This window comes from Oncorhynchus masou, chromosome 26 (assembly GCF_036934945.1).
Source record: "Oncorhynchus masou masou isolate Uvic2021 chromosome 26, UVic_Omas_1.1, whole genome shotgun sequence".
Taxonomy (NCBI): domain Eukaryota; kingdom Metazoa; phylum Chordata; class Actinopteri; order Salmoniformes; family Salmonidae; genus Oncorhynchus; species Oncorhynchus masou.
In genome coordinates, this window is record NC_088237.1 from 7872081 (window position 1) to 7895288 (window position 23208).

At 43.6% G+C, this 23208-nt stretch overlaps 1 protein-coding gene across 4 annotated transcripts in view; it reads right to left on the reverse strand.

Annotated features, from left to right (window-relative positions):
- Positions 1-2813: 2813 nt before the first annotated feature.
- Positions 2814-23208, reverse strand: part of gramd4a (GRAM domain containing 4a) — a 70325-nt gene continuing 49930 nt past the window's right edge. For all 4 annotated transcript variants that reach the window (XM_064938239.1, XM_064938238.1, XM_064938240.1 and 1 more), the window contains 16 exons: positions 18782-18902; positions 17999-18072; positions 16332-16476; positions 15221-15246; positions 15013-15104; positions 14362-14453; positions 10641-10689; positions 10452-10523; positions 10284-10327; positions 10056-10165; positions 9294-9448; positions 7089-7233; positions 6841-6934; positions 6479-6569; positions 6253-6321; positions 2814-6160 (listed from right to left, as the gene is read on the reverse strand). In XM_064938239.1, coding sequence (XP_064794311.1) covers positions 6047-6160; positions 6253-6321; positions 6479-6569; positions 6841-6934; positions 7089-7233; positions 9294-9448; positions 10056-10165; positions 10284-10327; positions 10452-10523; positions 10641-10689; positions 14362-14453; positions 15013-15104; positions 15221-15246; positions 16332-16476; positions 17999-18072; positions 18782-18902 — 1493 coding nt within the window. In that variant the 3' untranslated portion in view covers positions 2814-6046. The remainder of the gene's footprint in view (positions 6161-6252; positions 6322-6478; positions 6570-6840; positions 6935-7088; positions 7234-9293; positions 9449-10055; positions 10166-10283; positions 10328-10451; positions 10524-10640; positions 10690-14361; positions 14454-15012; positions 15105-15220; positions 15247-16331; positions 16477-17998; positions 18073-18781; positions 18903-23208) is intronic.

Consider the following 23208-nt stretch of genomic DNA (forward strand, 5'->3'; position numbering starts at 1 on the left):
TAAAACTTTGGATTGAACAGAAATATAAATGCAACATGTAAAGTGTTGGTCCCATGTTTCATGAGCTGAATTAAAATATCCAAGAAATGTTCCATATGCACAAAAGCTTATTTCTCAAAAATGTTGTGCACACATTTCGGGGTGCTGAGGAGTATTTCTGTCTCTAATAAAGCCCTTTTTTTATAAGCGTCCAGATTAGTCTCCCGCTCCTTGAAAGCGGCAGCTCTAGCTTCATCACAATGCTGATGTTGCCTGTAATCCATGGCTTCTGGTTGGGATATGTCCGTACGGTCAAGCTGGTGACTGATGTGGTATACTCCTCAATGCCATCGGATGAATCCCTGAACATTTTTCAGTCTGCGCTAGTAAAACCGTCTTGTAGCTTAGCACCTTCTTTGTTGGATCACTTCTGTATTGAGCTGGTTTTTGCTTGTTCAGTAAGCAGGAATCAAGAGGATAATGTTATGGTCCATTTTGTCAAAATAAGGGTGAGAGGAGAGTTTTGTACGGATCTCTGTGTGAGGATTAAAAGGTGACCTAGAGTTTTTTTCCCCCTTTAGTTGCACATGTGAAATTTGGTAAAAACAGATCTGTTTTCCTGCGTTGAAGTCCTCGGCCACTAGGAGCGCTGCCTCTGGATGAGCATTTTCTTGTTTGCTTATGAGCCATTGAGTGCGGCCTTCGTGTCAACATCGGGTTGTGGTGGTAAATAGACAGCTATGAAGAATACAGATTTACTCTCTTGGTAAATAGTGTGGTCTACAGCTTATCATGAAGTACTCTACCTCAGGCAAGCAACATCTTGAGTCTTCCTTAATATTAGAGATTGTGCACCAGCTGTTGTTGACAGACACCCCACCGATCTTGTCTTGCAGATGCACGGACAACCTGGGTAACTGTATATTAGTCATGTCCTTATTCAGCCACGACTCAGTGAAACATAGAATATTACAGTTTTTAAATGTCCTGTTGATAATATAGTCTTGAACGGAGCTCATCCACTTTATTCTCCAGTAGAACGGAGGGCGGATGAAGCAGTCTTGCCAGGCATCCGGCTCTTCGACATCTGTAACAGTCTCTCCCCGTATCTGTAATCTGATTACAATTCATTTATTTTGTAATCATGTTACATGTAATCCGTTACCCACCAATCCTGATTTAACCCTCACTACCCATCTTGTTTCAAACAACATAGATCATAGATGCATGGGAAATCAGCAGTTCCCTCACATAACTCCACAGGAATATTACATGGGTGAAGTAACAGGAACGTACAATGGCGGGCCAAATAAAACCTCTGGGATTCTTAGTTGCTATTATAACCGCATATATAGGAATATGGGTGAAGTAGGCGAACAGGACCAAAAGTACACGAGACAAACGCAGCACGCACTACATTAAGTTGGTCTTATACCGGTGTTGTTGTGCTGCGATTACCTTGGTAACAGTTACATATTGCAAAGTTATTGAGCGTTTGGTAGACTGGCACCGTAGACCTAACGTTGAGTAATCAGTATTCAGCCTAGCAGTGTTGACAGCCAGGCCGCACAGTGAGAGGAATGGCTATGGTTGGTATCCTTGTGGGAGAACATAGTTTTAACATGTATACAGAATGCACCCCAAATGGCACCCTATTCCCTACATAGTGCACTACTTTTGACCAGGTCAAAAGTAGTACATTATATAGGGAATAGGGTGTCATTTGGGATGTGACCACAGTGAATAATGTCCACTTCACAAAGAGCCAAATGTCCACCGTTCCACCTCCCATGGAGCTAGGGAGGTCACCTCAGCCCACTGGTGATGATGGGAGACATCACTCACCAGAGTTGTGGTGTGTGTGTGTGTGTCAGATTTGAGCCATTGGCGAGAGTGTCACTGTTTTGTCAAAGTGTACAAACTACCCTGTCAACTAGAGCAGGAGGGGGTATCTTGGCAATGTCGCTTTCAATCAGAAGGCCTAAAAATACACCGGCTCCATCAAACTGGCAGGCAACTCAGGGGTATCATTTGTTAAATAGTTTCTCTGAACTAACTTCCCCATCCTGCCAAAGGCCTAAAGTAGAGAAGTGTTTGACGGATGCTGCGTCTCTTCAACTCTTCGTAGTGTAGCACGTACCCATCAACTCTGGGACGATGTCAGTGTTTCCAACAGGAAATCAACTCACTGTGCTTTAATATATTATATATAAAAAAAAAAATTAAGTGTTCAGATGAGAAATTTGGGGCTCGGTGTCATTCTCTACAGTACCAATATGAGGATACTTTTACAAAATTGTTGATTTTGTGTTGGGGGTAGAAGTTTTCAATCAGTGAAAAGCTTTTGCAGTTATAATTAACTTGAGATTTTTTTTCACTGCGAAGAATAAGAATTCGGTAGGAGCATCAAGTGAAAATGTATGCATCATTCCAATCATGAAATCGTAATCGTTTCTTACCATAATATAAAACAAGTGCAAAGAGGAAACACCCCACTGTGTGAATGCAGTCATATATTCCCCTCCACCACATTATTACACAAAATAAAATGCAGAACAGGTCTTTACAATATACTTAGCTGGTAATACGTTGAGAAACACTATCGTGAGTTATTTTTTACATGATTTCACAGCCTTTGAAACACCTGCCCTCTAGTTTCTGTAAGGGTCATTATCAGGTCTCCATCCATCTGTCCTGTAGTGACATCAAGTGGCCGAATGTGGGAATTGCAGTCTCCGGACCTCAATCAACAAGTACCTCCATGCTCATTTGGAATGACTAACATTACTCTTATAAGTATCGATCCGTGTAGTAAAGGATTACAATACAGAGAATGGGAAATACTTCATTTTATTTAAATAAAAAAATGTACATCACATATTTTACAATAGACATAGTCTTCTTTAAAAACGCAAAGGATTACGTTATTGTATATAAATTCCTCTTTCGTCATTTTAGTCCTCGGACACACAGATGACATAATTACCCACAACTGTCAGATGATTGCAGTATATTGAACTTCGCAGTGATATAACTGTACTGGAATATCATGAAGTAATTGACTAACGTTTACATTTAGTTAGAACTAATACTTGGTTAACAATGAGACGCACAGAAGGAGACCAATAGAAACCAGTGAACAGCAGCTCTCAGAGTCACCATGACGACCTCTGCTGCCTGTAAGGAAGGCCTGTGAGTGATCCAAAAACAGCTAAACGTTTATCATGATTGTACCATGTACCGCACAGCACTACCCTATGAACGATCACTGACATTTTTGTTGTTGCAGTGTGTATATAATCTGTCTAGAATGTTCTCGGCTGTCACCGTCTACCTACTGTTAGCCTGGTCCCAGGTCTGTCACTAGATGCATGGATCCAACTCCTTGGACTTTTTCCATCACCATGCTACTCAGTACATGTACACAGTATATGCTATGACAACAAACTCAACAGAACAGCTAAACTTTAGCTTTAGCTATTAAAGTATTAGAAAGACAGATCAGGGTCACGTTCGCCGTTGGGATGAAGCTGAGCAGCAGAGGTTGTCCTGAGACCAGTCTGAGCAGGTTTTTAAAAAGCTGACAGTTGACACACCAACTCAAAAACGCAAGCGGAAGATATCTATCCAGTCTTCATGACTCCACCTGTGGGCAAGGAGCTCAAACCGGCATTCCAAACCGAAAAAAAAAAAAAAAATTAACTCTGTCTTTTAACCCAACCTTCAGTAAACATGTAGGTGTTGGCAGAACATGGCAGCAGTAAAAGCAGCAGTGAAAAGAAGAAAAAAAACAAACAAGGTTTTGGCAACAACAAAAAATAAAAAACTAGGAGTTTACAGCAGTAACACAATACATTCTGTGTGCTTCTTTTAGGACAGACCCTGATTTCAAAAGTTCGTGGTTACTACTCGACTAAAAGGTTCCAGGTAAGCATTAAGACTACAGTAACGTGAAGTCAGACAATCATTCATATCAACACACTAACAGCATGAGTTCCTTAGACAATCTATAGAAATTACATTTCACACCCAGTCATAAGACAATAACTGACACAGTTCATACGGGCTTGTTAACAGTGTGGGAAGATGAATGCTTTTTAGGGGACTAGCTTGTTGTGCTGAGAGGCAAAAAAAAAAAAAGGATCTGAGAGCATAGTGTAATCTACTCTCTCATTTGAAGCAAACGATAGACCAGAAATATGCCCAGATGTCCACAATAACTCTTCCAGCCATTTTACAAAACACAGAAAGGTGTCCACATCCACTGGGTTTGGCATTCATGACAATTCTACATATCAAACCTATCTGAGAAATAAAAGACCAGCTTTCAAACCCACACCGGTGACAATGATAAAGTGACATTGTAATATTCCGTTCAAACTACTTCATCCTGCTGTGAATGAATACTACGGAACCAAGCCAGTTGACTGCCTCGACTTGCATTGAAATACTGACAACTCCTGGACGAATTAACTAGTTACTAGTCAAGTTAACCAAGTTGAAATTTACGCCTGAACAGGACAGCACATTGTACACATCTGACCACTCCAGTGTTAATACTACAGGTTGGTATTACCGTTAAAAACTACCATAGTATTACTATACCGAAACATGTCACTAAATACTGAAGTAACAGGTACTGGGCCTTGAGACAATGCAAAATCATTAGTATGTTTATGTGACCTACAGTACGCACCTTAAGAATGTGTTAGTCTACTAGGCTAAAGCCAAGGCATTAACTAATCTTTTAGGCCTCGGGGTTACTCAGCACACAAGTGTAGTTCACTGAACCAGCAATGTTACATTTAAACTACGTACCTTCAGTTTCGACACATTATTCAGGGTTTAGGTCTGCTATGACTCTAACAGGGCATGTGCTTTACTTTTATAACACAATCCACAGATCCAGGACCTGCCTTTAACTAAGTCCAGTTCCTCATCATTCGAATTGGTTATTAGAAAAATAAGCGGAATTCAAAAGAAAGGCGTTTGAAAACGTTTCACAGCGAACATCATGGCCGCTGTGCGTGACACACAGTACAGTTCAGTAGTGAGGGTTGAACGTACAACACATCCGTCATATGCAAACAGACACCTGAAAGCAGACGGTTTGTTGCTGAAATGTGCGCGAGCGTCTCTAAGGAAAACCTACAGCAGCGATGGAAACGGATGGAAAAGGCTTCTTGTCGTGTTGAACGTTGTTTCCGGTGCTAGCTCGATGTTCACAGCTTTGTGTCTTCCACACAAACATCTCGCTACCGTACGGTTCCGTGCAAGACCAGCAGTAACAGTAACACTGACTCAAGACTTCACGAGAAAGAGAGAAGACAGGTGAGCAGACGCACGATGTCTTGGCAGCTCGCACACACATCTCTCTGAAGCAAATGAAAGCTGGCAGGCAGGCAGGCAGGAGAGCCAGCTCCTTCCCCTATGATGAGAAGTCTGTGTTAAAAATAATGACCCCCCCCTTCTTCGTACAGTGTTGGAATGTGTTCACCATCCCTATTGGACTATAAGTCCCACCTCCACACACACCAGACAGAGGGGCGAGCGCACACACACCAGACAGAGGGGCGAGCGCACACACACCAGACAGAGGGGCGAGCGCACACACACCAGACAGAGGGGCGAGCGCACACACACCAGACAGAGGGCGAGCGCACACACACCAGAAAGAGGGGCGAGCGCACACACACCAGACAGAGGGGCGAGCGCACACACACCAGACAGAGGGGCGAGCGCACACACACCAGACAGAGGGGCGAGCGCACACACACCAGACAGAGGGGCGAGCTCACACACACCAGACAGAAGGGCGAGCGCACACACCAGACAGAGGGGCGAGCGCACACACCAGACAGAGGGGCGAGCGCACACACCAGACACCTCCCAGTCATAAAAGAAGATTGTCCAGTCACTGTAAATAAGAGAGGGAGGAGAAGAGGTGTGTCCAATCACTTCCCCCAATTGTCTTTTCTCCAGCCAGGGAGGGTTCAGGGGTAGGTGGCCCAGCCCTGACCCCAGCCCAGGCCTCTTTCCACGGGGATAGCAGGGTTACAGCTCAGGGTTACAGCTCAGGGCTGCCCAAGGGTTGTCTGGAGGTGGTTGTGATCTTCATGTACTGGGTGAAAATCGCCTCGAAGGCCTCGTCTCGATGGATCATGGCACCGAACACCAGAGGCTGAGGAGACAGAAATCCACAAATCATATTTCATTTTACTCAGAAATATGTGAAGGATAGTAAAAAGGTCAAATGAGTCTTTATTTCCAAACCTTCTGTGTGGAGGGAGTGGCGATGGAGATTCCCATTCCTGACCCCGGTAAGACAGACAGCACTTTGTACTGGGAACAGAGACCAGAGAAGGTATCAGATAAATACAACTATGATCCATTCATTTCAAAAGGAATCTATCAGTTGCTGGAAGATGCACATCAGGATGTGACATCACAGAAAGGATATGACAAAAACATTGAATTAGTCAAGTGTGTAGATCGACACCTTCTGGATATCTGTGATGTCCGCCAGCTTAATGACCTTATTCTTCTTGGAGGAGGCCGATTTGGAACTGGAGCTCTCGAAGCACAGATAACTGAGACACAAAGAGACAGATGGTGAGAGAGGAGGAGGAGAGAACCAAAGATGGAGAGGAGAGTCAGCGCAAATCATCCACTCTTGGATCTAGCGCCGAGAATCTGCAGCATAATGGCAACATTCCGTGGCATATTGTACACAGCAACATCAGAGATGGCACACCTAAAAGGATGAGCAGACCACTAGAGGTGAAAAGCTACTGTTATGAGAGGCTGTCTACCAGTTTAGTCTCATAGAGAATCCGTACGTGATGAGTTAGGTCTACTTACTTCTCTGTAACATAGAGCATGCCGTTTCGTATGTAGTCCGTTGGCATCTTCCTGTCTCTGTTGATGAGGCAGCACCGCCACCCATTCTCACACACTGTAGACACACAAACAGAAAAACTGTTTATATTGATTTACTTCCACAAGCGGCTGGACAGCTCCCCAAATGTATTTTAACAACAAACAAAAAAGTTAAATGGAAGAAAAATAAAATAAAAACTCAATATTTTAGATGCAGTAAGTCCTCTGACCTGGTAGAGGGCGCTCATTCTCTGAGACGTTGAAGATCTCATGAAAGGCTCCCTTCTTGGTGCTATGAATCCTGGCGCTGTCAGCATCCAGGTTTACACCGCACGGGACGGTTGCTAGGCTACCTCTAGCCACCACAGGCTGAATCTAGAGAGGGGGTGTGGGAGGGGGGGGGGGGGGGAGACACACAGAGAGGGAGGAAAATGAGAAGAAGGAGTGTGGGAGCAGGTGGGGGAGGAGGAGGAGGAAGAAGAGGAATAATTTTACTACAGAGCACTACTGTAGCCATCTTCCACTACGGATTCTCTCGGAGACTAAACTGGGAGACAGCCTCTCACAGAGATAGGAAACATAAGATGGAGGCCATTCATCTGTACACAGTAGGAGTATGTGCTCCTCATAACAAAAGCCTTGCAAACAACTTGTGTCTTATCTAACATCAGCCTCAGGGTGAGGTTCTCGTGCAAAGCGCAGAGCAGTCCCCCCCCCCCCACCCAGACACACTCATATCGACACAGTACACTTACAGTACATGTAGGTAAATCAGTCATCTTTGTTAGTTCCATTTCTAAGTGAGGACATCGCCATGTAAACTTAACTTATTGAATCGTCTATTCCATCCTCTACACTTCTGCCCTGAAGTGTGCACTGGTTCACTACCCCTCAATGTATAGATTTACGGTGGAACATTGCCCACCTGTTGTTTGCCTATGCATACTGACCCCCACCAATCCAATGCTTTTAGTGAAGGGTAAATCCCTGAAGGGGGGTGAGCGAGTGCACACGTCAGGCAGAGGGGGGGGGGAGGGGGATCAGAAGTCAGTGTACAGTACAGACAGAATGGTATAGTAGTGGATTAGTTAGTGTAATGCTGGGAGTGAGAGTAGGGAGCTCTGCAGATAAATGGCCAAGCCGTTTACAGCTACAGTACAGTATACGCCCTCATGCTGCAGGCAGGCAGGCCGGCCCCTAACTATACAGTCGATAGATGGGATTGTTTGTAACGTTACATAGAAGTAGATTAAGTCTTAGAATAGCAGTAGAATAAGTCTTAGCTACATAGTTGTGGAATTCAGACACACTAGTTAGCTCTGTTTTTCCAAGGGTTACCTGGCAAAATGATTTTAAAATCGAGTGATTGTTCTACTAAATTGGAATCACTAGAAAGTTTTACCTTACCTGGTTATCTTACCATCCATATGAAGGAATAGCAATTCTGTGTTCAAGAGGTAAACTATGTGGGAAATTAAAGGTGCTACTGTAAACCGGACTATAGTGTATTACTACTCTAGTCACATTGAAGTTGCTTTTAACAGTGGTGCTTTGGGTTTGTGGCAGCACACTGAACAACCTGGTTACTACAAGAGTATGTCTGGAAAAAATGGATTAAAACAAAATGTCACAAATCAATTCAGAATTGGTTCAAGTAAAGGGTTCAACATTATGCCATTATGGCCCACTAAAAGTGGATATTTACATTGACATTTTTTTATCCATTTATTCAAACACTCAGTTAAATGCTGGGAGGTTTTGTCGTGAACCACACGCGCACACACACACACTTATACATGTTTTAGCTGGTGGCACACACAGGCACTATGTAACGTAAGGGGACAGAGGCACACCAGAGTCCCTACCTTCTCAGACCCAGACAGCTGAGAGAGAGAAACAAAACACAACGTATAGTTGACAGTCACTAAAGCAAAAGACCATCTAGCACCAATAACATTACGGCCAACTGCCTGAGGAAACAGACCAAGATAAGACATCGCAAACACTCAACACACGGTCACATACAGACACACACACACACACGACAGAACATGACATTCAGGTGGCAGTGTCGAGGTAAATTAGGTTTGTTGAAAGGGCTCAATTTTTTAAAAAGTGGTTAAGGCTCATCGTGGTTATTTTTCTATCAAAAATATATGCTTGAGTTGTAGTAGATACTTTTGTAATGTGGTTATGGTTTAGTTATTTAGCATTTGGATAAGGGCTAGTGTTCGGGAAGTTTGGGTTGGATAAACAATTGGTTCCTTTCTCTATGGGGAGAGTTATTTGTGCGTGCCCAGAGTAAGTTGTCAGATGACAGTAAGGTTTGTCAGATGACAGTGTGTGTGTGTGTTATTGTATGCTGGATATGTTGCGTGCGTGTGTGGATATGCACATGTGCTTCTGTGTACGCACTCATAAGTGCGTGTCCTCACCCGTCGAGACATTGTAGCGTTGGTCCTCTCCTTCAACTGTGGATCAGTTGGTAGGTTGTTCCAGTCGATGTGAGGGGTGTCATATTTGTCCCTCAGCTTGGGACAGCTCTTAAACAAGAAGTCTATGATGAAGAACTTGATCCCTGCATACAGCCCTGAGAGAAAAAGAAAATACTTTAAAAAGCCAATTCTCTTCAGATTAAAAAAAAAATGAAAAAAGTTGACAGTAATGTTGCTAAGCACAATGGATTGCACAAAAAAAAAATGTTGGTATACTTTATTGTTTACACGTTTTATGCATTTCATAAAACGTGTGTCTGCTGTAAACTAAACATGCACCAACAGGGAACACACAGGAGAAGACTAATTGCTTTAGAGAGGAACAAACAATGAATCTCAGTGTGCCAAGAGACACAATGCCCCTGAGCAGCAATGAAGAGAACAAAGGGGTGTTTTTATATTGAATGTTACGTAACGATAGCATTTCACTCAGTGCGTGTGTGTGTGTGTGTGTGTGTGTGTGTGTGTGTGGCTGCAGCAGCGTGTCTGTGTGTGTGTGTGTCTGTGTGTGTGTGTGTGTGTGTGTGTGTGGCTGCAGCAGCGTGTCTGTGTGTGTGTGTGTGTGTGTGTGTGTGGCTGCAGCAGCGTGTCTGTGTGTGTGTGTGTGTGTGTGTGTGGCTGCAGCAGCGTGTCTGTGTGTGTGTGTGTGGCTGCAGCAGCGTGTCTGTGTGTGTGTGTGTGTTTATGTGTGCTGGTACTCACCAATCATGAAGCCCACGAGTTTATAGGGCAGTATGCAGGAGGAGAGAAAGGTAACCCACAGGCTGATGTAGAGCTTCTGAGTGATCTCAGGCTGCACCCACATGAATAGGCTGCACACACACACAGAGCGAGGGCGAGAGAGAAACCGTTTTGATTAACTATTCAGATCAACATCAGAGGGAAAGAGCGTAGAATGGTAAGACAATGAAACAGCCATTTCTTACTTACTTTTTTATTTTCTCCAAAACATCCGCCATCTTACCAAAAAGGTTCTGTGAAAAAAAGCCCCGAAAAATGACTTTCCCAAAACACACAATGTCTTAATGTGGTGTGTGTGTGTGTGATGACGTGCGTATTTATGCGTGCTTGTGTGTGTCGGTCTGGCTACTACTGTACCTGGGCTTTTTGTGCAACATCAAGCACTAACTGGAACTTTTCAGACACAGTCAAATCATCCTTTGACGGTTCCTGCACGAAACAAACCCAAACAAAATCAGCTCATGCCATAGGCAGGAAATACGACAGGCCACTTCCTGTGGGATCAGGAAGCTAAGAGGAAGTCATGTGAAATGGGAGGCGTCTTACTATAGGATCCGTAATGTCCGGCACAATGCTCCACTGAATCCTCCAACCTCTGAAAAGGGGAAAAAGGGAAGATATAAAAATGTCAACAACAACAAACAAACTCTAAAAGCAGGACGGGCAACTGGCAGCCCGCACCTGCGGATCAATTTCAAATGATCTTACTGTTGAGAGTTCAAATAAAAGAACACACACATTTTGGTTGTGCATAAGCAGTTTCTCTTATGTCAGTCAACGACTGTCACGTAATTTGCCCGTGTCAGCTAATATTTTTTAGATTGGTAAATTAGTCTAGCGGCCAGCTATCCTTTGATTTTTAAGTCATTCACTCAAAATTAAAATCTGCATTTTTTTTTTACCTGCAGTCTAGAGAGGGGGCCGTTAAAATGTTTTGTTTCGCAAAGTGGCAGGGAACAAAGTTTTGCTTAGGGTCTCTAAAAAGACTAGGGACGGTTCTGACTGCATGCGAGGGTCTGCCCATCCCTGCTCTAAATAGATTCTGTGAAAATGAGCTGCACCACATTAAATAGGTAGGTACAGTGTAATTACATTTAAGAGAGTGGAGTATGAATATATTGATCAAAACTTGGTAAATATGAACTCAACATGTAAAAGTATTGGTCCCTTGTTTCATGAGCTAAAATATAACGTGCACACACACACACTTACTTCTTTATGTCCCTGTTAGTGAACATTTCTCCTTTGCCAAAATAATCCATCTACACAACCGGTCAAAAGTTTTAGAACACCTTCTCATTCAAGGGTTTCTCTATATTTTAATTATTTTCTACATTGTAGAATAATAGTGAAGACATCAAAACTATGAAATAACACATATGGATTCATGTAGTAACCAAAAAGTGCTAAACAAATCTAAATATATTTTATATTTGAGATTCTTCAAATAGCCACCCTTTGTCTTGATGACGGCTTTGCACACTCCTTGGCATTCTCTCAACCAGCTTCATGAAGTAGTCACCTGGAATGCATTTCAATTAACAGGTGTACCTTGTTAAAAGTTAATTTGTGGAATTTCTTCATGCGTTTGAGTCATTCACACTTAACCAGCATGGCTAATACAGCATTCTGCAGTGATACGCCATCCCATCTGGTTTGTGCTTTGTGAGACTATCATCATTCTTTTCAACAGGACAATGACCCAACACACCTCCAGGCTGTTGAAGGGCTATTTGACCAAGAAGAAGAGTGATGGAGTGCTGCATCAGATGACCTGGCCTCCACAATCCCCAGACCTCAACCAAAATTAGATGGTTTGGGTTGGACTGCAGAGTGGAGGAAAAACAGCCAACAAGTGCTCAGCATATGTGGGAATTCCTTCAAGACAGTTAGAAAAGCTGTCAAGGCAAGTGGCGACTATTTGAAGAATCTCAAATATAAAATATATTTGGATTTGTTTAACACTTTTTTGGGTTACTACATGGTGTTGATGTCCTCACTAAAAATAAAATAAAAACCTTTGAATGAGTAGGTGTTCTAAAACTTTTGACCAATAGTGTACCTGACAGGTCGGCATATCAAGAAGCGGATTAAACAGAGTGATCATTACACAGGTGCAACTTGTGCTGGGGCAATAAAAGGCCACTAAAAACGTGCAGTTTTGTCACACAACACAATGCCTCAGATGTCTCAAGTTTAGAGCGAGTGTGCAATTGGCAAGCTGACTGCAGGAATGTCCAACCTGTTGCCAGATAAGATTAAATTAATTCCTCTACCATAAGCCGCCTCAAATGTTGTTTGAGAATTTGGTAGTGCGTCTAACTGGCCTCACAACCGCAGACCACGTGTAACCACACCAGTCCAGGACCTCCACATCACCTGCGGAATCGTCTGAGACCAGCCAACCGAACAGCTGATGAAACTGGGTTTGCACCTTAACTTTCTGCACAAACTGTCAGAAACCTTCTCAGGGAAGCTCATCTGTATGCTCGTCGTCCTCACCAGGTTCTTGACCTAGGCGTCGTAACCAAGTGGGCAAATTCCCACCTTCAATGGCCACTGGCACGCTGGAGAAGTGTGCTCTTCACGGATCAATCTCGGTTTCAGCTGTACCGGGCAGACAGCGTGTATTGCGGCATGTTGACGAGCGGTTTGCTGATGTCAACATTGAACTGAGTGCGCCATGGTGGCGGTAGGGTTATGGTATAAGCTATGGACAACGAACACAATTGCATTTTACATATTACCCATTGAGCACGTTTGGGATGCTCTGGATCGACGTATACGACAGCGTGTCTAAGTTCCCGACAATATCCAGCAACTTCGCACAGCCATTGAAGAGGAGTGGGACAACATTACACAATCGTCAGTCTGATCAACTCTATGCGACAGAGCTGTGTCACCCACAATGAGGCAAGTGGTGGTCACACCAGATACGGACTGGTTTTCTGATCCACGCATCTCTGACCAACAGAGGCATATCTGCATTTCCAGTCATGTGAATCCATAGATTAGGGCTGAATTGATTTAGATTGGCTGATTTCCTGAGAAGAACTGTAAACTCCGTAAAATCTTTGAAAGTGTTGCATGTTTGCATTCACACCGTTCCATGTCCTTTCCTTACAGCTCAGCTAAAAAGAAGAAAGAAACCAAACCATACGGATTTGAATGAAAAGTATTTGTTTAAACATGAGAAAGGTGAATAGAAGAAGCAAACCATTTCAATTGGGCTTCATGTCACATTAAACAGTATATAAACACTAAACAGGCCAGGAGCCAGACAGGGAGCCAAAGGAAGGAAAAATCATTATTTAGGGCTGTATTATTTCAAGGCTATAGAATACAAAGAAATACATTGTGAAGCATTTGCGAGTGCTACACAATAGGCTGGTAGGGACATAAAGCCCTCAGCATTTTGTTGCGTTACATCTGTACAGTCTATAAATTGTGATATACTAAGTATTAAATTCAATAAAAAAAAATAAAAAGTGCCTTTGAATTCATTTTTATAATACATTTTTAGAAATCCGAGTTTGGCCAGTCTGGGGCTTCAGGCTTATGTGATGGTACATGGAGAGCCGGCCAGGAGCAGAGAATATCCCCTCACTTGCAGAGCCACTAGGGATGATAAACACCCTTTTGGCGAATCTTTTCAGGCTGTGCAGAGATGCAGAGTTGTTTAAAATATGTAGGTCTAAAAAGGTTTTTAGGCTAAATAACCCAATCAAAACAGAAAGCTCCTTGAACGTGGGAATATGCCAGGCCTATTGGGACAAAATCAATTATGGCCTAGTGTATAGAACAAAAAATGTACGAAATGTTTAAGCGATTTAGATTTGTTATAAATACTTTGCTACAACAACACTTCGTTATATATCCACCTTAGTTGTGGACACCTCATCACTGCACTCCCTTCTCTTGGTCCTCAGCTTTATAAGTCACCTTGATTTAGCACCTGTGTGTTTTATCACTTTATGAAAATACTTAGTGAACTCCATGACAGTGTAGCTGAGGTAGCACACGAGTAGACTACAGATGCATGCTGGGCCAGGCATGCCCCGAGCTCGCGAAGCGAGTGCTACCGGAACAAAATTGGAGTGGATGAGAAGTCTGACGCTCCAGTCTTTGGGAATTTGGGCACGCTCTGCTCGAGCTCCACTCACATACTCTGGTTCAGTGTAGTTGGATCACTCAGCGTCATCAATACATGACAATGTAATATCAATGTGTGTGTGTGTGTGTGTGTGTGTATGCATGCATGTCTCACTTAGCAATGAGGTAATTCAAGGAGAGCCTCAGGATGGCCAAGAAGAGGAGCATGGGGATGGCCCAACCATGCCACGCAGCATTCATGTAGATCTGAGACCGGAGGAAACACAAATGGCATTCGTCATTTCATCCAGCACTTAGGCTGCATCCCATTTCTCGCAATCACTAGATGTAATATACAAGTCTTCCAAATGACAAGCACTACTGAATATAGTGGGAGATCTGGGACATCGAATGAGAGGAAGTTGAAGAGACAAACAGAAGAGACATTTGGTCGATGTCCATCTCTATGGAATAGCATTGTGTCAAAGTCGAGAGAAGGGTTTCCAGTAGTCAAACTCCTACAGTGACATATTAGTTTCCTTACCCGGTAAGCAGTCTATGGACATGGTATGACAGCGACCCATGCTTTGGTTTGGTTTTTCCGTCACCGTTACCAGATGCCAACTTTTTATATTTGTGGCACAACTCCAATGCAAGTCAACGGTACCAATATTAGCATTTTTGGGGGCTTCATGTCCAAATCATCCTAAAGATACTCAAATGAATTGTGCAGCACAATGAAGTTACTTCTAGATGATTTGGACATGACTCGCATTTCTCTTAAAAAAAAAAAAAAAAAAAGACCGATAGGAGCAGTTGTACTCACTATGAAGGAAATAGCTGAGGTGTACACGGAGTGCCAGTTGGATAAGGCGGAGAGGTTCCTCATGAAGTTAGTGACAGGTCTGGCTCCTCGCTCTGGGGAAAATACAAAATCAGTAATCAACTTGTCACATTGCAATATCTGACAGCAGGAGCTCAACGGCAGAAGGTATATGACTGTTCTGAGTGGGAATTCATCTATAAATACTCACTGAGTCGCCTCATGTTTTCTGTTAGCCTGGAGAGAGGGACGTACAAAACTGTAGCTGTTACGACAGGAATTTTAGCGTGCACTTTACACAGACACCACACAGTGGGGGGAGCACAATCCTCAAACATCTACTAAAAGAGCAGAATGTTCCTGTGGAGGTACCGACACCTCAACCCACTGATCATTCTGTTTATGAGTCACACAGAGGCAAGGAGGAGGAGAGGAAAGAATGAAGAGCTCAATCTATTTCTCTAGGTTCTCTCCACAAAGGTTTGCTACAATACATTCTACATTCTTAATTTCTAGAGCTTTCTACCTGTTGCTGCCAACTTTTATCCAATCCGTGTGCACTTCAAAACGTATGTATGTATGTATGTATGTATGTATGTATGTATGTATGTATGTATGTATGTATGTATGTATGTATGTGTGTGTTTACAGTACTCGCCTACCTCGGTCACAGCAGCCAATGACCTGAAGGATGAGTAAACCCTGTACAATCTGATCTGTGCTGAGCAGCAAAATGAGCCAAGTCCTAAACTGAACCCAGCTAGCTTAAAGTGGAGCATGATGTATGAGTTGCATCTAGACACTGATCTAAGATCAGTGTGGAATTTACCCCCCTAATGGTTAAGGTTAGAATTGGGGGATGGTGAAACTGATCCTAAATTAGTGACCGAGGGCAATGTCTATAGCCTCAGTCAATGGCTGCAGGGAGTGTGGTAGTGTGGTCAAGCCACCACCAGAGGGCACAGACACTATTCAGTGATGTGCAACATATGGAGAAGGTCCAGAGATCGAGTGTCTGTATAGGATTCACATCACTACTGTTAAGGTTGGGGTGAAAGACTACGGTTTCTGTGAGTGGTAGAGTACTGGCCATGTGGGGTGCAACAAAGTCACCATGTTCCGATACAGACTACTACAACGCAGCCTCTCAATGTGACTGCCGTTTTCACCACCTAGCTCAGTACTCACCTTTTAGTACATAGAAATACATTTACAAGAACAGACATTCCAATTTAAACCACTAATCCATGATGGGGTGGACCCATTCATTCTATTGTATTTCTAGGATTTTGACAACCCATCGTATGAGCACAACGACGCACCTTTTAGCGCTTAGCGGTTCCTCAGCCTCCACAGTGTTCTCCTCCGGGACGAAGCGGAAGTCTTCGATGTAGACCCCCAACCTGTCATAGAGCCACCTCCACGCCCGCAAGTACAGGGTCTCCCCCTGCGGCGGCTTCTCTTTGTCTGGAGGGGGCAGAGTTGAAGGTCACGGCCTCAATAGGCTTCTTTATTTGTTAGTAGGCGCTTCACGTTACTGCACACGAAGAGGACTGATTGTCTGTTCCTTTTGTCTTTCATCTCGTCAATGAACATTAATAAAATGCACATTTGAAAGACAGGGAACGAGGGAGAGCGAGGACAAGACAGACACAGGAAGAAAGACAGGGAAAGACAGGGAACGAGGGAGAGCGAGGACAAGACAGACACAGGAAGAGACAGGCAGCGCAGGTTTATAATTAGTACAATGAAGTTGCCTCCCTGTCGGATTGGAGTTTCTGTGACCAAGGGCAACTAAACTACCTGAAGCCGTTTATTAAATGAAGACGGGTAGAGAAGAAGATACAGGTCTGTAGATCGCCCTGTTAAGACGCTGGTTTCATTTAGAGTTAATACCAAAGACCCATTAACCTAAATTACACACTGAGCTCCTTGTGTGTCTCGTACAGAAACACAAATTCATGTACGCACATTCTACATTTGGCGAGGCTGCTCTAACTAACATCATGGGCCTGTTTGGCCTAGATTAAACCGAGCCCATTTCCTACAATAAAACCCTCACCAGTGTCACCAGCGCCTGAAGCTACTTGACAAACTGGTTCTGAAACCCTAAAACCGTGATCAGGAACCCTAAAATAAAACCCTCGCCAGTGTCACCAGCGCCTGAAGCTACTCGACAAACTGGTTCTGGAACCCTAAAAGAATCAAGATTTTTGCTTCTACAGTTCAAACTGTTCCGTCCTACGTACACAAACAGTGTCTTGCTTCCAGCCTGCTGGCAGATAGGCAGCCTGCCAGTAATCTGTGCTCCACACACACTAAAATATACATCTGGTAAACAGGATGTTTCGCGCCCAGAATGTGTTCTGCACTAAACACTGCTATTAAAGCTGCTCATCCTTACGGTTGGGTGAGAGTTTTAAAATTAACGGGGAAACGGATACTTTTTGAAGAAATATGTTTTGATACGAGAACACACACACACACACACACACACACACAATTAACTTTGATGAAAAACAGGTATTCTGCATTGTCTCAAGTGATTCAAGATCCTTTGTGAGTGTGTTTGTCAATATGTGAAATCCCCCATGGAGAAAATAGATTCTCCAGCATCCTGAATTCCCCCCCCCCCTTTAGAATCAAAGGAAACGTCGGTCCCCTGTTCTTTTCCCGTCAGGTCTACAGCCCCACCGGGCTATCACTGGCTTCAACCAGACTCCTGAATGCCTTCCCACAGTCCCTGGCTGCCCTGTATTTCACAGATGGGAGTTACTGCTGTTTCTGACAAAGGTTTCTTCTGACCCAAGGCTCGTTAAATTCTGAAACCGGCATCTTATTTTAAAGATCTTTACAGATCTGGGATCAGTGTGAGCAGTATCAATCTGGTCTCTTCAATCCATAAACCGTACAGATAGGGGGCGGTTTTTGGGGTTTACTATCAGTGGTCATAGGCGTTACACCATAGTCCACTTTCTGCCTTGCTTACCTGTGTCTTTGCCATTGGCAGCGGGCGTTGGAGACGGGGGTTTACGGGCAGGCTGTGGCGGCGAGTCTTCCAACCTGTTAGAAGAAAGAAGTATAGGAAAAACAGGAGGAGAAAAAAAAAAGAAAAAAAGATTGTTTGTTTACATAGTGTTGCAAAGACTCATTCAAGTACACCCTTCATGGGATTTATGCCACCTCTAAATTTTGGTTATTTGATGTATAGTGTATCCTCATGCCCCCCTATGCCCTTGTAGACCTTACTGTAAGGACAAGGAGACATTCCACATGGTGGAAGGTCCTGTTGACAGGAGCTAAAATGCCACTGAAATCCATTCTGAACGGACTGGGTGAACACGAGGCTTTACTTAAAGGAACATTCAACCCAAAAACAATCTTTAGGTATTTGTTATGTAGTCCCAACATGTTTTGCATGTCACCAATCATGTTTTCAAGCTATTTATACCCGCTGGAGCGCAGGGTCATCCACCCCACTGAAGGACAACTCACTGGGGTAGGCAGGGTTGCAGCACTGAAGGCAGCACACACACCTTGAGTTGTTTTATTTAACCAGGTCGGCCAGGAGAGAACAAGTTCTCATTTACAACTGCGACCTTGCCAAGATAAAGAAAAACAGTCCGACAAAAACAACACACAGAAGACAGACAGACAGACACAACGAGAGACCGACACACAGACAGAGACAGATGTGACCATCTCTAAGTGAGCAACACTTAGAGAATGAGATGACACACATTATGTTCCCCTCGCTCTCTCCATCACCGACCTGGATTTTAGCACCTCGTTCATTCTCAGTTCGAGGTCGAGCCTCTTCCCTCTCTCCCTCTCCAGCTCTTCCTTTATCTTCTCCACATTTGTTTCCTCTCGTAGCTTCCTCAACTCCTCTTCTGAAAAACAACACATTAATGACTGGTATCATGATGGCAATAATGATTATCACCACATTTGTTTACCCCTGTTGTTAATCCACAGACAGACAAATAGATTCCAGAATACAATTTCCATTTGTTCAAAATCTGGTTTTGCAAAACCTTTGAGATGATCTGGATCATATTGTCACATCTTTACAAGGGGCCGTTTCAGAACAACAACAGTGTTATTCTGGTAGCTTCTGAGCTGTGATTACATTTCAACCTCTGCAGACTGCAGTACAGAATGATAATCATGGGATGAGATTGTGATCCTCTTACATTGTCCCACTTGGCTCCTTTCACTGCTATACTATGTATCCTGAGCCGAGCCACTGCGATGCTAAGAGGCTGGTCACTAGTCACAATACACAGCTGACAGAACACTCCGGTAAATTGTTTCACTAACGTTCCGTTTCTTTCTCGTTTCCTCTTTCAGTCTCACCGATACTCTTATTTCTTACTGACCTCCCTCCCTTCCTCCCTGCCTCCCTCCCTGCCTGGCTGACTCCAGTAGTGTCAGGTGTCATCAGGTGACTGGGCAGACCATGACTCCTCTCAGCCCCATGCCGGAGCTCAGCCTTGTGTTCATGCTCACACAACCAGAGTCTCATGAATACTGGAAGAGAGAGGGCAGCTCCTCTCACAAAGACTGGAGGCACATGGTTGATGAACATGGCACATAATCGGATACCAAAAGTGACGCCAGATTCAAATCTTTGCAAAGCGACTGCAACACACACACACAGCAAAAAAAGGAACATACTCACTGTCAACTGTGTTTATTTTCAGCAAACTTAACATGTGTAAACATTTGAATGAACATAAGTTTCAACAACTGAGACAAACTGAACAAGCTCCACAGACATGTGACTAACAGAAATGGAATAATGTGTCCCTGAACAAAAAAAGGGGGGGTCAAAAATCAATCAATTAACCGTCAGTATCTGGTGTGGCCACCAGCTGCATTAAGTAGTGCAGTGCATCTTCTTATGGACTGCACCAGATTTGGCAGTTCTTGTTGTGAGATGTTAACCCACTCTTCCGACAAGGAACCTGCAAGTTCCCTGACATTTCTGCGGGGGAATGGCCCTAGCCTTCACCCTCCGATCCAACAGGTCCCAGACATGCTAAATGGGATTGAGATCCGGGCTCTTTGCCGGCCATGGCAGAACACTGACATTCCTGTCATGAAGGAAATCACGCCCAGAACGAGCAGTATGGCTTGTGACATTGTCATGCTGGAGGGTCTTGTCAGGATGAGCCTGCAGGAAGGGTCCACAAGGGAGGAGGATGTCTTCCCTATAACACACAGCGTTGAGATTGCCTGCAATGACAAGCTCAGTCCGATGATGCTGTGACACACAGCCCCAGACCACGAAGGACCCCCCACCTCCAAATCAATCCCGCTCCAAAGTACAGGCCTCTGTGTAAGGCTCATTCCGTCGACAAATGTGAGGACGATCAGCTGTCCGTCCTGTCTCCCTGAAGCGTCACACAGTACGGACATTGCAATGTCTTGCCCTGGCCACATCTGCAGATCTCATGCCTCCTTGCATCATGCCTAAGGCATGTTAACGCAGATGAGCAGGTACCCTGGGCACATTTATTTTGGTGTTTTTCAGAGTCAATAGAAAGGCCTCTTTAGTGTCCTAAGTTTTCATAACTGTGACCATAATTGCCTACCGTCTGTAAGCTGTTAGTGTCTTAACAACCGTTCCGCAGGTGCATGTTCATTAATTGTTCATGGTTCATTGAACAAGCATGGGAAACAGAGTTTAAACCCTTTACAATGAAGATCTGTGAAGTTATTTGGATTTTTATGAATTAAGACAGGGTCATGAAAAAAGGGACGTTTCATTCCCCTAAATAAGATCTGGTGCAACCAATTACCTTCAGAAGTTAGATAATTATTGAAATAAAGTCCACCTGTACACAATGTGTCACATGATCTCGGCACACACACACACACACACTGAAAGGCCCCAGAGTCTGCAATACCAACAAGCAAGCGGCACCAACAAGCAAGCCGCACCATGAAGAACAAGGAGTGGCAGGCAGCCTAGTGGTTAGAGCGTTGGACAAGTAACCGAAAGATTGCAAGATAGAATCCCGAGCCGACAAGTAAAAAAATAAATTTAAAAAAAATCTGTCGTTCTGCCCCTGAACAAGACCGTTAACCCACTGTTCCTAGGCAGTCATTGAACATAAGAATTCTTGCCTAGTTAAAGGTAAAATAAATAAAAATAATAATAGGAGCTCTCCAAACAGGTTAGGGACAATGTTATGGATAAGTACAGATCAGGGTTGGGTTATAAAAAATAAATATAATCGGAACTTTGAACATCCCATTAAAGCACCATTAAATCCATTATAAAAAAATTGGAAAGAATATGGCACTACAAACATGCCAAGAGGGGACCGCCCACCTATTAAAAATAAATAAAACAACATTTTTAAAAACTCACAGACATTGGAGGGCATTAATCGGAGAGTAAACAAAGAGACCAAAGATAAGCCTGAAGGAGCTGCAAAGCTCCACAGCGGAGATTGGAGTATCTGTCCATAGGACCACTAAGCTGTACACTTCACAGAGCTGGGCTTTATGGAAGAGTGGCCAGAAAAAAAAGCCATTGCTTAAAGAAACAAATAAGCAAACATGTTTGGTGTTCACCAAAAGGCATGTGGGAGACTCCCCAAACATATGGAAGAAGGTACTCTGGTCAGATGAGACAAAAATGGAGCCTTTTGGCCATCAAGGAAAATGCTATGTCTGGCGCAAACCCAACGCCTCTCATCACCCCAAGAACTCCATCCACACATGGTGATGGCAGCATCATGCTGTGGGGATGGTTTTCATTGGTAGGGACTGGGAAACTGGTCAGAATTGACGGAATGATGGATGGCGCTAAATACAGGGAAATTCTTGAGGGAAACCTGTTTGTCTTCCAGAGATTTGAGACTGGGATAGAGGTTTATCTTCCAGCAGGACAATGACCCGAAAGCATACTGCTAAAGCAACACGAGTGGTTTAAGGGGAAACATGTAAATGTCTTGTCAAAGCCCAGACCTCAATCCAATTGAGAATCTGTGGTACGACTTCAAGATTGCTGTACACCAGCGGAACCCCATCCAACTTGAAGGAGCTGGAGCAGTTTTGCCTTGAAGAATGGGCAAAAATCCCAGTGGCTAGATGTGCCAAGCTTATAGAGACATACCTCAAGAGACTTGCATCTTTAGTTGCTACAAAAGGTTGCTCAACAAACTATTGACTTTGACAATAAAAAATATTCTGCATCTTCAAAAAGTGGTAGGCATGTTGTTTAAATCAAATGATATATGTTTGTATTTTAATTCCAGGTTGTAAGGCAACAAAATAGGAAAAATTCCAAGGGGGGGTGAATACTTTCACAGCCACTGTATATAGGATACAACCATAAAGGAGCACATTATATATGTAGTAACAAAAAGTGTTAAATCAAAAAATGTTTTATATTCTTCACAGCTTTGCAAACTCTAGGCATTCTCTCAACCAGCTTCACCTGGAAGGCTTTTCCAACAGTCTTGAAGGAGATCCCACATACGCTGAGCACTTGTTGGCTGCTTTGAATTCACTCTGCATTCCAACTCATCCCAAACCACCTCAATTGGGTTGAGGTCAGGTGATTGTGCAGGCCAGGTCACTCTTCCTCTTTGTCAAATAGCCGTTACCCAGCCTTGGAGGTGTGTTTTGGGTCATTGTCCTGTTGAAAAACAAATGATAGTGGGACTAAGCGCAAACCAGATGGGATGGTGTAGTACTGCAGAATGCTGGTTAAGTGTGCCTTGAATTCTAAATAAAATCATAGAAAAACACCACCACACCTCCTCCACCATGCTTCTTGGCAGCAATTCGACCATGAAGCCCTGATTCACAGTTGATGTTGAGATCTGTCTGGTACTTTATTTGGGCTACAATTTCCTAAGCTGGTAACTTATCATCTGCAGCAATAGTAACTCTGGGTCTTTCTTTCCTTAGGCGGTCCTCATGAGAGCCAGTATCATCACAGCGCCTGGTTTTTGCGACTCCACTTGAAGAATTTATGAAAGTTCTTGAAATGTTGACCTTGTTGAAATGTTGAACTTCATGTCTTAAAGTCACAACGGACTGTCATTTCTTTTTGGTTATTTGAGCTGTTCTTGCCATAATATGGGCTTGGTCTTTTAACAAATAAGGCCATCTTCTGTATACACCCCCCCCCTTCACTACCTACCTACCTACCTACCTACCTACCTACCTACCATG